The sequence below is a fragment of the Pelodiscus sinensis genome, chromosome 5, assembly GCF_052426305.1.
Source record: "Pelodiscus sinensis isolate ZL-2025 chromosome 5, ASM5242630v1, whole genome shotgun sequence".
NCBI lineage: Eukaryota > Metazoa > Chordata > Testudines > Trionychidae > Pelodiscus > Pelodiscus sinensis.
Genome location: NC_143056.1, coordinates 95,418,888 through 95,434,358, shown reverse-complemented (window position 1 = coordinate 95,434,358; position 15,471 = coordinate 95,418,888). Strand labels below are relative to the sequence as shown.

Here is a 15,471-nt window from a genome sequence, read left to right as displayed (position 1 = left end):
ATGAAAGTGGTAGATATCCAGCTACCAGATTGTGCTGGCATATTAGGCAACTAGAGACCTATTCAAATTGTATGTATCTTTGATCTTATTTAATCCCCATCACCATATTTAAATATAGTATCTAGATTCCATAATGTTTCTGACAATTAACCGCATCTATAAATATTTGCAGGAGTAAAATGAGAACCTGGTATTGCAAATTAGGCCCATAGGATAAAAATCGATTATAGTAATATAGGAAACAAACATAAACAAAACACTGTTAACATATTTTTTTCACATGTTACACAATTCAATGCACAAATAGCAAAGCAGAAAATGTTACAGTATGCCATACAAAATTTGGTAAAAAAGTATAGCCACATTAAATAAAAACAATATTGTATTTGCACCGCATTGAGTCCAGAAATACAGTATTTTTTTACTACTAAACTTGCAACTAATATTTTCTCCTTCAATTATCCCAGTTTTTTTAATCTGTTTGTATTTAGAATGGTTAAAATGGTTAGACATCATCAATAGCTTTCTTGACACTCGGGAGACAAGGGCACAACTTGCAATGTCCCTGTTTCCTTCAAAACCTGCAAACCTCTCGTACTGACACCTACCTATTTACACAACCATAGCACAGTTCTTTCTGGTAGTCTTCCCATATACTTTTGTGGGACTGCACCCTAGAAACAACCCGAACCATGCCCCTTCCAGGGCTTGGTTTAATGGTTAGAGGTAAGTATCTTCTTGGTTTGGAAGAAAATGTCCACCAACCTATGAGAATATCCAACTCTAGCAGGCTTAATATTTTAAATTTCTGGCTATTAACTGCGGCTTATCCAGATATTGTAATAAAAGATGACAGGAGAGCAATGGGAGGGCCCATTCATTCATTTTTCAGTAAGTTTTAATGTACATTTATATGCTTGGAACAGTTGTTAAATCCAAATGGATTTGAACCAGCAATACAGGGGTAAAAGGCTACAATTATCCCATTCATAATCCCTTGAGTCAGGAATGTTTCAGGAGTCAGGAAATCCTATGCTTTTTGCTAAGTCACAAACAAAAACTGTGATAAAAGTAAAGAAAATCTTGCTTGGTAACAGGTACTGCTATATATAATATAACAAAATTTGTATGGGAAGTCTGTAAAATGGAATTCATTCATAAAAACATCTTGCTTCTGGCTAGATTAATTATTTGAAATCCCAGTGAAAGAAATTATCATTTTTAGTTTTGGGATACCCTGATGCTACTTACATTTTTAAAAATCTAATAGATTCATATGTTAAAATGTACTGAAATTTTTAAGCTTGTGAATGAAATTAGCAACGTGCTGTGCCTGTAAATGTGAGGCATTACAGTCCCCAGAGTGTGTGAGAGTGGTAGAGTTTAAAAATTAATTCAGTTCGTGCACCTGTTTGCTGGAATTCATCTCTTGAATTTGCATCACATTTAATAAGTTTCTGTGACGCAACTCATGTCCTTTTGTCTGGGTTCCCTTAATATAGTGTTAATTCACACCCCACTGAAATTCAAGCAATATTACAAATTTCAAACTGTTAATTAAAGTCTGTGAAATTGGATAGATCTGGATAAAACTGGCTTTATCCAGTAAAGGTTTTTTTTTTTTAACTTTATCATTTAATCTCCAACTTCTCTCAAGTTAAATCCAGATGACTACATAAATCTCACAATGATCTGTCAATGGGTTACAAATCTAAATGAATCCAAGCAAAATTAAGTTACTAGCTTAAGCTAATATGTAACAAGGCACATCACCCAATGAATCACCCACTGAAATGAAATAAGAATTACTGATCAGTAGAATAGAGGGTAACCCTGAATTTACATTTTAAGGATCATATTTTTCAGTAAGTTTTAATGTATGTTTATTAAAACTCTACTTGACTGTGGCAAAAATCTAAGGAAGCATTATCTGTTGATTCCCATGCTCATATTCATAACTCTTTGAGAACCCATGATGTATTTATAGAGGGCCTATCATTGTAGGAAATCAGGATCTAAGACAAATAATTGTAAAAATGGTTTCTTTACTGTCAGGGCATGAAGCTTGCTTGCTCTCAGAAAGAGATGAAGGACACAAATTATAAAAAGTAAAAGACTTCTCGGGACATTTCAAGTGGGTTTCATCAGGTGTTAAAGACCTGGAGTTCAATTACCAATGGGCTACCAGATGTTTAAAATGGTTAGACATCATCCTTGTGGAATGTGGAGTAACGGTAGCTTAAATTAGGATCTTTAATTTGAACTACCTACTCCATGCCGCGTGTAGCCGCGGGCACAGAGTTTGGACTAAGGGGTTTTAAAAATGGCGGTGCCCGGGAACATGCAAATGAAGCCCAGGATATTTAAATCCCGGGCTTCATTTGCAACTCTGCTTGCCCTAATTACCCTACCTAGCTCGAACTAACGAGCTAGTGCAGACGTACCCCCAGAGATTTCGGTCCAATGCCTGCTCTGGAACAGTAAGGGGGGCACTGCATATTAAGGTACATTGCAAATAGATCTATGGCAGGACACCCTCATCTTCAGAAGATGTGTTGTGTTACCTTCGAATTCAACTGCCACTCATGTTGATGGATCAGGTGCCTGCTGAGAGTATCGGCAATGACATTGTCTTTGCCCGGCAGATATGTCGCAATGATGGAGATATTGTGATGGATACAGGTTCCATAAATGTGCTGCCTCTGCGCAAAGTGATCATGAATGGGCACCGCTCTGGAGGTTGATATCGTATACTGCCATCATGTTGTCCGAGAGAATTTGAATAGAGTGGCCTTGGATGTTGGGTAGGAAATGCTTGCAGGCATTGACTACTACACTCAGCTCAAGGAAATTGATGTGTTGGAGGGACTCCTGAGCAGACCAACGGCCTTGAATTTGGTAATCTCCAAGGTGGGCTCCCCAGCCCAGCAAGGCTGCATCTGTTGTAATCTGTACCATAGTCTGTGGATGATGGAAAGGAACACTGGCGAGCATGTTTGTGGGGGTACTCCACCATGTTAAGGATTCCCGTACCGTAGGAGGGACGTACACCATTCTGTGAAGATCATGATTGCCTGGTCGATAAATCAAAGCTGGAGGCATCTGAGACATAGTCTTGCATGCTGCACCACATACGTGGTGATGGCCATATGACCCAAAAGTCTCAGGTAGGTAAGTATGGAGGTCTTGGGGCTCGTGGAAAGTATCTGTATGAATTATTGAATTACCCAGAATCTTGATGGAGCAGGTAAGCTTTGGCCATGGTAGATTCCAAATGTGCTCCGATGAACTTGAGGGACTGCTGTGGAGTCGTGGGCAGTGAGGCATCAGGCTTAGCAGGTTGTAGGGCCTTATTAAACAATAGAATCTTAAGCCGCATTTCGTGGTCTCATCTGGCTCGCACTGTGAGTTTGGTGCAGTGCTGGCATTTTTGAGGGATATGATCCACGCCTAAACACTTGATATATCGTGAATGTCCATCCGAAGCGGGCATCGCATCTAGGCACGTAGCTCATTTCTTGAAACCGGGTATATGTCATTTTGAGGTGCGACTATGCAGAACTTAACTGTGAGGAGAATTTAAGCAACAATTTTTTTTTAAGAACTATAACTAACTAGTATAACTATGACTACTGAACTGTAATAACGAACACAACTAAACTAACTCTAATTGAAAACTTTTCTGTCAGAATACAGGAGAGGAGTTGATCTTCGTCTGTAGCCATAGAGGGTGAGGAGGAACTGGCGGGAGTTGGACCGCGCGCGCTCAGAATCGGCGCGAATATCGTGCAATGCCTGCCGCGCATGCGTGGTCTGGCTGGACTACTGCTGACGACTCTCCGATCTGCGGTGCGGGACCAGCCCGACACTTAGAGTAGAGCACCCACGGGGACACCACTCGAAGAACCACAGCTTCGTCCGATCCACCAGCTGTGACCCTTCTTGAACAAGTATGACTTGGCCACAGTGATCCATGCTCTTGTTACATCCCGACTGGATTACTGTAATGCACTTTATGTGGGGCTGCCTCTAAAGAGCCTTCAGAAACGTCAACTGGTCCAGAATGCAGTTGCTTGAGTTTTAACTAATACTCGTTATATGGAGCACATTATGCCAGTGCTCCGGCAGCTGCACAAGCTTCCGGTACGTTGCTGGGCACAATTTAAGGTTTTGGTTATGATCTATAAAGCCCTAAATGGGTTGGGACCAGGATTTCTGAAGGACTGTCTTCTTCCATATGAACCTGCCTGGGGACTGAGGTCAGCTGGGGAGGCTCTGCTCAGTGTTCTCCCACTTATGGCAATAAGATTAACATCTACGCGGAACAGGGCCTTCTCAGCTTTTGCTCCCAGGCTGTGGAATTCTCTTCCTCGGGATAATCGCATGGTGCCAGCGTTAGCATTGTTTTGGCGCCAGGCTAAAGCCGCCCTTTTTACTCGTGCTTTTATTAGTGTTTGAGTCTGTATGTGTGTGTTGTTCTTCTTGAGACAATTTAGCAGGTTTTATGTCTCTCGGGGGTCTTGTATTTTAAAATTTGTATATATATTTGTACTGTGTTTTAAACATTTTGTAAGGACTGCCTCGAATATTTTAAATGGAGAGGTGGGGCAAAAATACTTTAAAGAAATAAAATAAATAAATATGTTATATCTTAAGGCATACACAATTAATGAAAGCTTAATAAGAGCCCTGTCCTGAACTCTTACTCAGAGTGGATTCATACTGAAATCTAGAGAGTTCTCTCTAGCACAGACTGAAAAACTGGGCCAAACCAGTTTTAATTACTTGCATATTACATATAGAGAGATGTACAAAACACATATGCTTACCAAACATGTTGGTAGACAGAAACCGTACTAATTAAAAGGAAAAAAACTGTTATAAAGTGTCATTTGATACATTTCTTTGGCATGCATGTTATCATACCGATATACAGCAAGGGGTTTAAAATGACAGAAGTGGCAATTAAGGCTATGATTCACAGGTAACCCATCTAATACCACTGCAGATTTGGCCACTATCTTTTACATGGGTCTGAGAATCTAACGTACTGACTTTTTTACTTACCATATATACTCGTTCATAAGCCAAGTTTTTTTGGATAAAATCCCATTGTAAAGACCGGGAGTTGGTTTTTGAACGGGGTCGAAAAAGCCAGAGCAGCAGTAGGGGACCCGGGGCAAGCTGGGACACAGCAGTGTTAGATCCTGTGGCTCTGCTTTTAAATATAGTAAGAGCTAGCTGGCAGCTCCTAATACATTTAAAGGCAAAAGGACAGTTGGAGACACAGCACGAGCCAGGACACAGCAGTCCCAGCTCACACCAGGTCCCAAACACTGCGGCTCTGGCTTGTAATGTAGTAAGAGCTGCTAAATTACTACATTTAAAAAGCAGAGACTGCAGTATCTGGGATGTGACCCACCAAAAGTATGGAGAAAAAATGGCAAAAAGTCACTGACCTGTTAATAAAGTCCCAGACTGCTGTACTCTGGAGTCGGCTTATATATGGGTCAGTGACTTTTTACCATTTTTTCTAAGTTTGGGGGTTGGCTTATAAACAAATGGGCTTATGTTCCAGTATATAAGGTTGTTCACAACACCTGCAATATTAACTTACATGGTATCTTTAAGAAATAGAACTAAAAATTTAACACAGCATCAGTGTAGCTGCTTTAAGTACATAAACAATGACATACTGTTTTAATTAACAACTCTAGAAAGGGGTAAGTGTGTGATAAGCAAATTAAATCATTAGCACTAAATGTTGATGGAAATAGCTACTTTTTAAATACATAATTGTCAGGGTTTATTTAAAGTTTATATATTATATATTGATCAACTGAACTACCTTTTTGTGAATTTTTTCCCCCTCTTCATACCATGTGATCTTTCTACAGCAATAGTAGCTTTTTTCTTCTTCCAGAGCTTTAATGATTTAAGGTATTTTAGGAGTAAATTTCAGATGTATCTGATTTCACCATATACCTTACCCTAAACATCTTATATTAAAATAGTGCTAAGCCTTTAATTAGAGAGTTCTGTGCAGACCTAAGAATAAGTCAGTTAATTAAATCTTAAAATTATTGTGAAATGACCACCAATTTTAAAGAGCTTCTAAATATAATTTACTATTAACCTTAATGTAAAGTGTAAAAATGTGGGTACCCATAAACACCCCAAATATGCACTTCTATGATTATTTAACTAATTTTCCATAATGAATAAACCAACCATGACCACAAATCATAATATATTATATTAGAAGGATGGTTTCCCTAGCGACAGATACAAAAAAATTCACTGCTTTAGATTTATTTCTGACAAGGATGGGATTCTCCAATGGAATTGTCTTAGGCAACTAAACTGTTTTTTGGCTTGTAAACCTTTCCTTATACGGCAACAGCTATGAAATGATTCCTGCCTGCAACAAAGTATCTCCTAGATACATTTAATTTGGGAGGTTTATAGTGACCTGCAACTAACATTAAGTGTTTCAGTAAGCCCATCAGGTTGATCCAGTTAACGTTCATAAAATGAAATACCCGACACCTCGCTTTACTCTTCTTAGCTGGCTGTTTAGAAGAAAGAGATGAGCTACGATATTTTATTTCAGTCATTTGGCAATGTCATGGTATTAACTCCTTCCCTCTCTCCACGCCCAAATATAAAGTAGCTTTGATCATTGAGGGCTTATCAAACCTAACGATAAAGAATTCCCTCTTTGACTGTCATTCGATGTTTCACCTTGGTGGGCAAAAATGATAAATCATGTAATGAAAAATCTATTATTAAACTAATCAGCAAGCCACAATATAAAAAATGGAAGCTTACAAAACAAAACACAAAAAGCTGACATCAGAGAAGGATAGACGGGATTAGATCCTGCATGGTTTCAAGAATAAATAGATCCCTCTGGGACGCTGAGGATTAATATTTTTTCTCTCTCAGACACTGTTCAGAATTAATGAGGGTACCTGCAACAATGCTGGCAAGCTGCTGAGTTCTGGTGATGGGGTAGATGCTGCGTGCCTGAACGAGTGCTGAAGCTATTTTCTTGGCGTGCCTCTCCTCCCCGTATGTTCTCAGGATGGACGCAAGCGCCTGTTGATCTAAAGCATTCACAACATCAGCAGCGGTGGGCATGTCAGGGTACCTACGCACAAGAAGAGCCAATTAGTTCACTGACGTCAGTTTTCATTGACAAGAGGTGAAGCTTCATAGCATTGAGACATAAAATCAAACACACACACTGCATACAAGTGCCTTTGAGGTTTTAAAATAAGAGAAAGCAATCCTGTGAAAACGGAAATAGCTTCTACCTTTTAAATCCTGTCTTATTGCTTCAGATGGACTGTCTTCCTTAACATTAATTAGCAATAAAGAATAGCTGAAGCTTCAAGCACTACTATAAACTTTTAACATTAATGAGTTGACAAAGATTAGCTGTAGTTCAAGTATGTTTCCAAAAATTAAAAGGTTGTGAGATTGCCTTTATTTAGACATCTTCAGAATATGAACTCCTTTCTTATGTCTTGATTTAAGTCATCTTTCATAATTTGTTCTGTTTTCTATTAAGAATATACAGGAATTAATCTCACGGATCTTTCCCCTTATGCCGTGCTATGAAAAATAATCCCTTATGAAGACAATTTCCTGTACAGACACTGTATGATAATTTAAATTCAAAAGTTATTTTAAAAGAAAGGGATATTTTAACTATCTACCAAAAGGCAAACAAATTATCCTATAGTCATCAATATTTCTTTAACCCTCAAAACTTTCTTTATAGAATTAATTCAAGGTCTTTTATATACACTGAATAATGTGCAGAGACTGCGCAGTCTAATTCAACTATTTCACAGACTTGTTTCTTCTATGAAGGGACTGTCAGGCAGAATATTTTCAGTAATTTATTATTTCCCCACAGTATCTTACAGGATATAACCAAACATAAGATAACTATAGCAGGCAAATAGTTATCGGCCACTGTACGGTTTTATCACAGTCATTCTTTATTTTTATCACACAAGTTCATATACCAGCAGGGATATTTTAGTGGAAAAAAACGCAGGTTTACACATTCTTTGAACCCACAGGCTTGAACCCCAGTAAGATCTCAGCTGTTCATAACAGTTGACTAAGTCAAGTATGATGCAGTTAACTGTGACAGTCTTTAAGATAATTTCTTAGAAACTGAGGTACCATTGGCTATGTGTGAACAATATTAATACCACACCTTATACTCTAAGAAACCAATTTAGTCCCATTATACTTGGCCAGAATTTAATATTCCCATAGAGGGAAATTATCATCATCCATACAACAGAGGTGATTTCATATTTGATCGTTTATGTAAAAAGGCATATTCTTTATGAAATGCACTGAGATCCCTTTGAGGGGACAGTTGTTATATATGTAGAAAATATCACTATTTATTATTATAATTGCATTCCACCTTCCAGATTATACTCAGCATTGACTCTAATCAATTAAATATAAAAGGTTTTTTGGGGCTAATTGTTAATTTGAGTATAAAGTAAGTCATTATAAGTTGCTTGCTATGAAACACAGGGCGACGTTAATGCATTGCTTACAGTAAGCCTTCAAGTAGTGGTAGAATATTTAATGCCTTGAAAGTAGTGTTGCACTGTAATTTAATTGATAGGCTCAGTACAATTTCTTTGTATAGGTTAGCACATGCCCATCTTCAGAGTAGCTGCCAAGGTTAAAAGAAATGTTAGAATTGAAGCATCTTCATTTCACCTCGATGATAAACTACTTTCTCAGTTACAATTACATTTATAACCTACATCGTGTGGAGACTTAATTTATTTATGGTCTGTTTAACAAAATTAAAGATGTTTGTTTTAATTATTGTTGTTATTAGTTGCTTTTAACCTTCAATAAGTAAAGCCTTACAGTCAAATTCTGATCTTCCACTAATGAAACCCAGAAATACCTTCACTCTGGACTTATGCTGGCGTGAGATTGGACTTTGGCCCTAAATCGTGAGAACTAGATGAACCTCTATAGCAAAAGAACAAAGCTGATTTATTATGTATGTGCAGAGTTAGATGTGGGCGTGTGATGGGAATTCTGCAACCTAAAAAGGAAATTAAATTCAGAGTGTGTTGAGAAATTGATTTCTTGTTGTGAGAAGAAATGTCTGATCAATACATACCTGCCGCTATCCATCCTCATATCCAAAGGGCCATCCTTTTTCAGGGAAAAACCTCTTTCAGGAGTATCAAGCTGCATAGAGGAACACCCAGCATCCAAAAGAACTCCATCTAGTGTCCCTGGCTCTACTCCAGCTGAGATTAACAGAGTTTCTGCTTGGCTGAACTGTCCTAGAAGAGCCTGAATCTGTTTCCTATAAAAAAAAAAAATCGCAGCTAAAAAAATCTCAATCTGAATGCTAATTGTGAAATATTTCTTCCCTTTTAAAGTAGGAAACAGACAACAAATAGGAGTAAAATTTACCAAAGCACTTACGTGACATAGGGTTCTCAGTCCCATTTTCAAAAAAGATTTAGGAATTTAGGAGCCTATGTCTCAATGACACTTAGGCTATGTCTAGACTGCAGGCTTCTTTCGAAAGAGGCTCTTTCGAAAGCATCTTTCGAAAGAACCTCTTTCGAAAGAGAGCGTCTAGACTGCATGGAGAAATTTCGAAAAAGCGGCTTGCTTTTTCGAAAGAAAGCATCCAGTGAGTCTGGATGCTCTCTTTTGAAGAAGCCCTATTTACATTGAACGCCTTCTTTCGAAAGAGGAACTTTCGAAAGAAGGCGTTCTTCCTCGTGAAATGAGGTTTACCACCATCGAAAGAAAAGCCGCGTTCTTTCGAATTAATTTCGAAAGAACGCGGCTTGAGTTTGGACGCAGGGGAAGTTTTTTCGAAAAAAGGCTACTTTTTTCGAAAAAACCCTGAGTCTGGACACAGCCTTAGGGTGTGTCTAGACTACAGGGTTTTTTCGACAAAAGTTGGCTTTTGTCGACAAAACTATGTCTGTGTCTACACTACCACCACATTCTGTCGACAATAAGTTGACAGAATGCAGCAGTTTTGTTGACAGCGGTAAACCTCATTTTACGAGGAATAACACCTTTTTTCGAAAGTACTCTTTCAAAAAAAAAAACGCTATTGCATGGAAACTGCTTTTTTGAAAGAGAGCATCTAGGCTTTGGAAAAAGCGGCTTGTTTTTTCAACAATATTGATCATAGTCTAGACGTATTTTTTCGACAGAGGCTTTGTCGACAGTATATGTCGACAAGCCTCTGTAGAAAAAGGCATGCAGTCTGGACATAGCCTTAGACACGTAAGTAATTTTGAAAACAGGACTTAAGCACTTTTCAAAGTTTTACCGTAGGTCTAGTTTTACTCTCAGACCAGATTTACATTAATGTAACTCCATTGAGAACAGTGAGTTACTCCAGTTTTCAGCTAGTGTCAGTGAGAAGGGTCGACTATTTGCATTCATTCAAATGCAGAAAAATGAGAAACAAGAAATGAAAACAAGACTATTAAAAAAACAAAAACAAAAATCATTTAACAAATTCCCTCACAACACAGTTCCTTACTATTAGAAATTGTATCCATTTTAAAGTTGGGGTATATAAGTTTACTTAACCATGAACCATGAGTCTAGGAAATATTCGGAATAAATAAGTATTACATGAAAGTTATTTGCCCACACAAATTTAAAAGTATAAGTCATTAAATGTATATAATGATATTCAATGTAATAGAAATAGGAGTTGATAGCCTAGAAAAGAGTGGTGATTAAGCTGACATATCAACTCACATATTCAATATTTTAATGTATATTTAAGATAGATCTGAGAAATTTATTATTTTTCCAATTTCTTTTCTTAGAGAAAGATTTTCCTGAACGTTTTGAGAATTTGCAGACTTTCACTGGTTCTTTATTCTTGTGATAATAAAGACTCCATATAGTTCCCTCTCATGGTTAAGGTTTCTTTGTTATTTCTTTTTTCTCAACATTGCCAATCTTTAGTTCTCTGTGTTAACCTGATTCAAAGGCCATATCCCCAAACCTTAATTTAGCTCTAGTGTGAAAAACTGGCCCTCAAACCTTTCATCTCGTATGTTAATATCCTCTAAAAACCAGACATTTGATAAAGTAGGAACATCTGTATTATTTGTTCTGAAAATGATGCACATCTCCGTATGTGAATTTATGATGGGTTGCTTCCTTTAGAATTACATCAAAAGTGTTTGTTGAAGGAACAATCAGGAAACGTAAAACAATGGCTAAGGCTCATCCCAACAAACATTTAACATAAGAGCTAGGTTTATGGCCAAGAAAAGACTCCTCTACCCCAGCCATGGTGACACAGATGTTCTGCTAGTGCTGAGATGATAGAGATCAAAGGCATTGCTAAAATGTTAGAATGCCCAGGATCTAGAAAAGAATGAAGTTGAGTGAGTGGCCAGACGCTACTCAGAATGATCCAAAGAAAGATGACAGGCTGGCCTGGGAGTATACTGAGACGGGGAGATTGCTGTGAATAGCACAGCCTGTTTCTCCCACCCAGAGAGGGGGAGAGAAACTTGCAAAGGTTGGCAAGGAAAGATTAAGGAGAGGTAATATTAGGTGTACAGATTTTATTCATCTTTTACCCCTGTATGGACTTTGTACCTATGGGGCAAAAAACAATAAAAAGGCTGTACACCTGGGTATTACTTATCCTAAATAAGTAATGATTTGTTTTGAAGCCACTGTTTTTCTCAATTCACAGATTCCCAGAAGAAAAGGGTTTGCAAGTCCCAACCACGGTTGGGCCTGATATCTTAAGAGCATCAGTGCTGCAGCAGTGTAAGATCTCTTGTGTAGCCACTCTAGGCTGATCAGAGCATCAAAGGGTTGGAAGAGACCTCAGGAGGCCATTGAGTTCAACCCCCTGCTAAAAGCAGGACCAATCCCTCTCTCATTGACACAATTAATCCACCTCAATGAACTCTCTCACTGACATAGTGTTGTGCTTACTAACGCTTATGCTGCCATAACTTATGTCGCTCAGTAGGGTGGAATATTCACACCCCTGAGTAACATAAGTGGTAGCATAGATATAGCCTTAGTTCAGGAAGTAAAGTGTACTATACCCTGTTGAAAATAATACACGGATTTCAAAGGGGGCAAAAAAGCAATGACGTAAATAAGAATTTGGAAAAAATACTGGTGTAAATATTCTTGGTCTTGTAGTACCACTGGACACTGAACACCACTATGTTCTATCCAAAAGATGTCTCCCCAGCTGCCACTCAAAATCCCTTAACATCATGATGAGGCACAGGTTCAACATTCACTCTAAGTGTCACCAACTGTAACATTAATACTTCTTTTTGAAGTCACTCCGTCAAAAATGACCAAGCCCAACTACATCTAGTTTACGAGATATTACCTGATACTTATATAGCACTTTAAATCTTCATAGTCCTCTAGAGCAGTGGTTTTCAACCTTTTTTTCTCAGGACTCAGTTGAAGAATTATTGATGCCCACGATCCAACATAATTTGACTAGAATGTAGGTTCCGGGGTGGGGCTGAGGATGAGAGCTTTGGTTGGGGGCAGTGTTGTCCAGGGCTGGGCAGGAGGGCCTTACCTTGAGCGGCTCCCAGTGAGTGGTGGCAGCAAGGGTGCTAAGGCAAGCTTCCTGCCTCTCCTAGCACAGCAGACCATGCTGTGTTCCAGAAGTAGCCAGCAGCAGGTTCCCAGACAATGGGAGTGTGAAGTTAATGCTCAGGGCGGGGGGCAGTCCACAAAGCCCTGGGCACCTCCCCCCCCCCCCAACCTAGAAACTGGGCCTGCTACCAGCTACTTCTAGGGTAGTCTGTGGTGCCAAAACAGGCCAGGAGCCTGCTCTAGCACCCCCTCTAGTCACCTGATCACTTTCAGCCATGAGACCCAATGCCTGACATTCCACAAGCCAGTACTAAATTGCAATCCATCAATTGAAAACCACAGATCTAGAAACATCAAATTATTAAATCTCATGACACTTGAATTTAAGCAAAGTTATCCCTATATTATATATTGAGAAAGTAAAAATGCAAAGAATTTAATCTTAAGAGTCTTCTTCAAATTTACCCAATGACTTGCCCAAGGCTACATGGCAACTCTGGGACAAAACTGAGGATAAACCTCAGGGAATTACAGGCTGAAATTGTATGACTGCAGACTCTGGTCTCTTCATAATCATCTCTTCTTTTGTTTTGTTTTTTTGTAATTTTTCAACTATTCTTAACTGACCATTGGGAGGTGGTGGAATCTCCATCCTTAGAGGTTTTAAAAACAAAGACCTGGCTAGAATGATCTACATGGGCTCGGTCCTGCTTTGAGCATGGGTTTGAAGTAGCTGACCTTCTGAGGTGTCCTCCAACTGTAATCTTCTGTGATTGTATGACCTTTAACTTATCGCTGAAATACACTCCATTATTTGGCCATTTATTATCTAATTATGTTCTTTGTTACAAAAATAATAACATTAATGTACTTTAACAAAACATTAGCAACACTGAAAATGTAGTAAAAAAAATGCAACAGAAAATGAGTAAAAAGTAATTTCACAGGCTATATCTGCTCATGAGCCTCTTAGCAGTTTTGGGGATTTTACCACCACATATTTTATCTTACAAAGTGTTTTTCCCTCACTATTGTGAGAAAGAATCACTGGACAAAAGGGTGATGGTAACACTAACTATACACACAGTGCAATCAACTGCATGATGTAAAGAAACTGAGAAAGAAGAGTGGTCCTCACCGTACCACTTATCTTTTTCAGATATCGTGATCTGAGGATTACTTGCAATAATAGTAGATAATCTTCAGAAAGAAGTGGGGTTTCTAATGTCCCTTACACATTTTGTTTTGGGTAAATTTGATATATATGATCTTCGGATATGTCTACACTACACACCTTTTAGCAAGACAACTGTGTTGACACAGCCCTTTCACTAAATGTCAGGCAGTGTAAACACTGTTCTCATTTTTGTCAGCATAAAACTTTCACCCCATATAAGCAGCATTTACTGGGAAAAGCACTATTTACACTAGTACTTGCCACAGCAATGCTTTCTCCTTGGAGGGGATGTTAGATTTAAATACCTGTGAACCACAAAATCTTTGTTGCTCAATTGCCAGTGTAGACAAAACCATGGTCTCTTTCCAGCATTACTTTTATACATTGTGCTGATTAAGTTTTTACAAGCAAATGGTGACTGAATCATTTGAACAACAAAGCTCCCTACTTAACCCCCAAAAAAGTAAGAAGCGGTGAAAGTATCCAAATACACCCCTGCCAAAATACCTCCAACTGTGAGTATGTCTACACAACAACATTATTTTGAAATAACTTAGTCTGTGTCTAAACACCAGGCAGATTTTTCGAAATAATGTCAAAATACTGTCAAGCTGGAGGACTTCTTACTCGGACTCCTGTAGCTCTCATTGTACAAGGAGTAAGGGAAGTCAGAGAAAGTGTGCTCTATTTCAAAATATGTGCTGTGTAGACACTCCCAATTTTGAAATAAGGTATTTCAAAATAAGCTACACAATTGACGTAGCTCAATTCGTGCAGCTTATTTCAAGTTAAGCCCTGCAGTGTAGACGCATCCTGAAAGACCGATCTAGTGATTCATTTGATTTGGCAACTCTTGGCCTCCATTTGATTCCAGTTCATTTGACTGGCTGATTGGAGGACTTCCCTTCTATTCCTCTCTGAGGACACATGTTCACTGTAAGATAAGGTTGACTCTAATATGGTCAATTTCTGGGCACTCAATTTTGCAAAGTCGAAAGTCCTTGTCCTCACTGAGGGGAAGAATTGAATGTAGTCCAAAGTGGCACATCTCCATTAGAGAGCCTACCGTCAATTCAGAGAATGATGCAACATGGGCAGCTTTGCAATCTGGGCTATGCTCATGGTACCTGCTAGGACCAAAACTCTGCAATGGGTGGTTATGGGGCTCATGAGTACCCTTAATGTACTCATCTAGTCCCTCCCCTTCTGCACAATATAAAGGGGAGGCAGTGTGCTCACACCTTTTTGTGCCCTAGTTCCTCGCAAAGATGCCATGGCAGTGCAAGCATGTAGCCTGGTTTGCAGTAAACTATTGTGATGCTGAAGTGTGCCATGGTGTGCCTAATGGCACAGGAATTCCACAGTGTATGCATGTTGCTTCTCCAGCAAGAGGATGAGCATGAAGCTCGGCATGGCATGCAGGCGCTGCTCATGCAAGGTCTGGTGCTGATGTTAGTGCAGCCTCCAGTCTATCCTGTGTCCACAGTGGTATGCTAGTTCTAACGCTATGAGACAAGCTCAGACTGATGGGACTATTGTGTAATGCAGAGATGGGATGATCAGTAATGGTCAGGGCTCGCCGAACTGCGGCGAGCCCCATTTGCCAGCCGTGCTGTCCGGCGATCTGCGCACGTGCAGATCGCCCG

At 39.1% G+C, this 15,471-nt stretch overlaps 1 protein-coding gene across 5 annotated transcripts in view; it reads right to left on the bottom strand.

Annotated features, from left to right (window-relative positions):
* METTL15 (methyltransferase 15, mitochondrial 12S rRNA N4-cytidine) overlaps window positions 1-15,471 on the bottom strand; it is a 166,413-nt gene that overhangs the window by 13,820 nt on the left and 137,122 nt on the right. For 4 of the 5 annotated variants that reach the window (XM_075927780.2, XM_006111509.5, XM_075927779.2 and 1 more), the window contains exons 4-5: window positions 9,182-9,373; window positions 6,975-7,153 (exon numbers count right to left, since the gene is read on the bottom strand). In XM_075927780.2, coding sequence (XP_075783895.1) covers window positions 6,975-7,153; window positions 9,182-9,373 — 371 coding nt within the window. The remainder of the gene's footprint in view (window positions 1-6,974; window positions 7,154-9,181; window positions 9,374-15,471) is intronic. The other variant, XM_025185066.3, reaches the window with a different exon arrangement.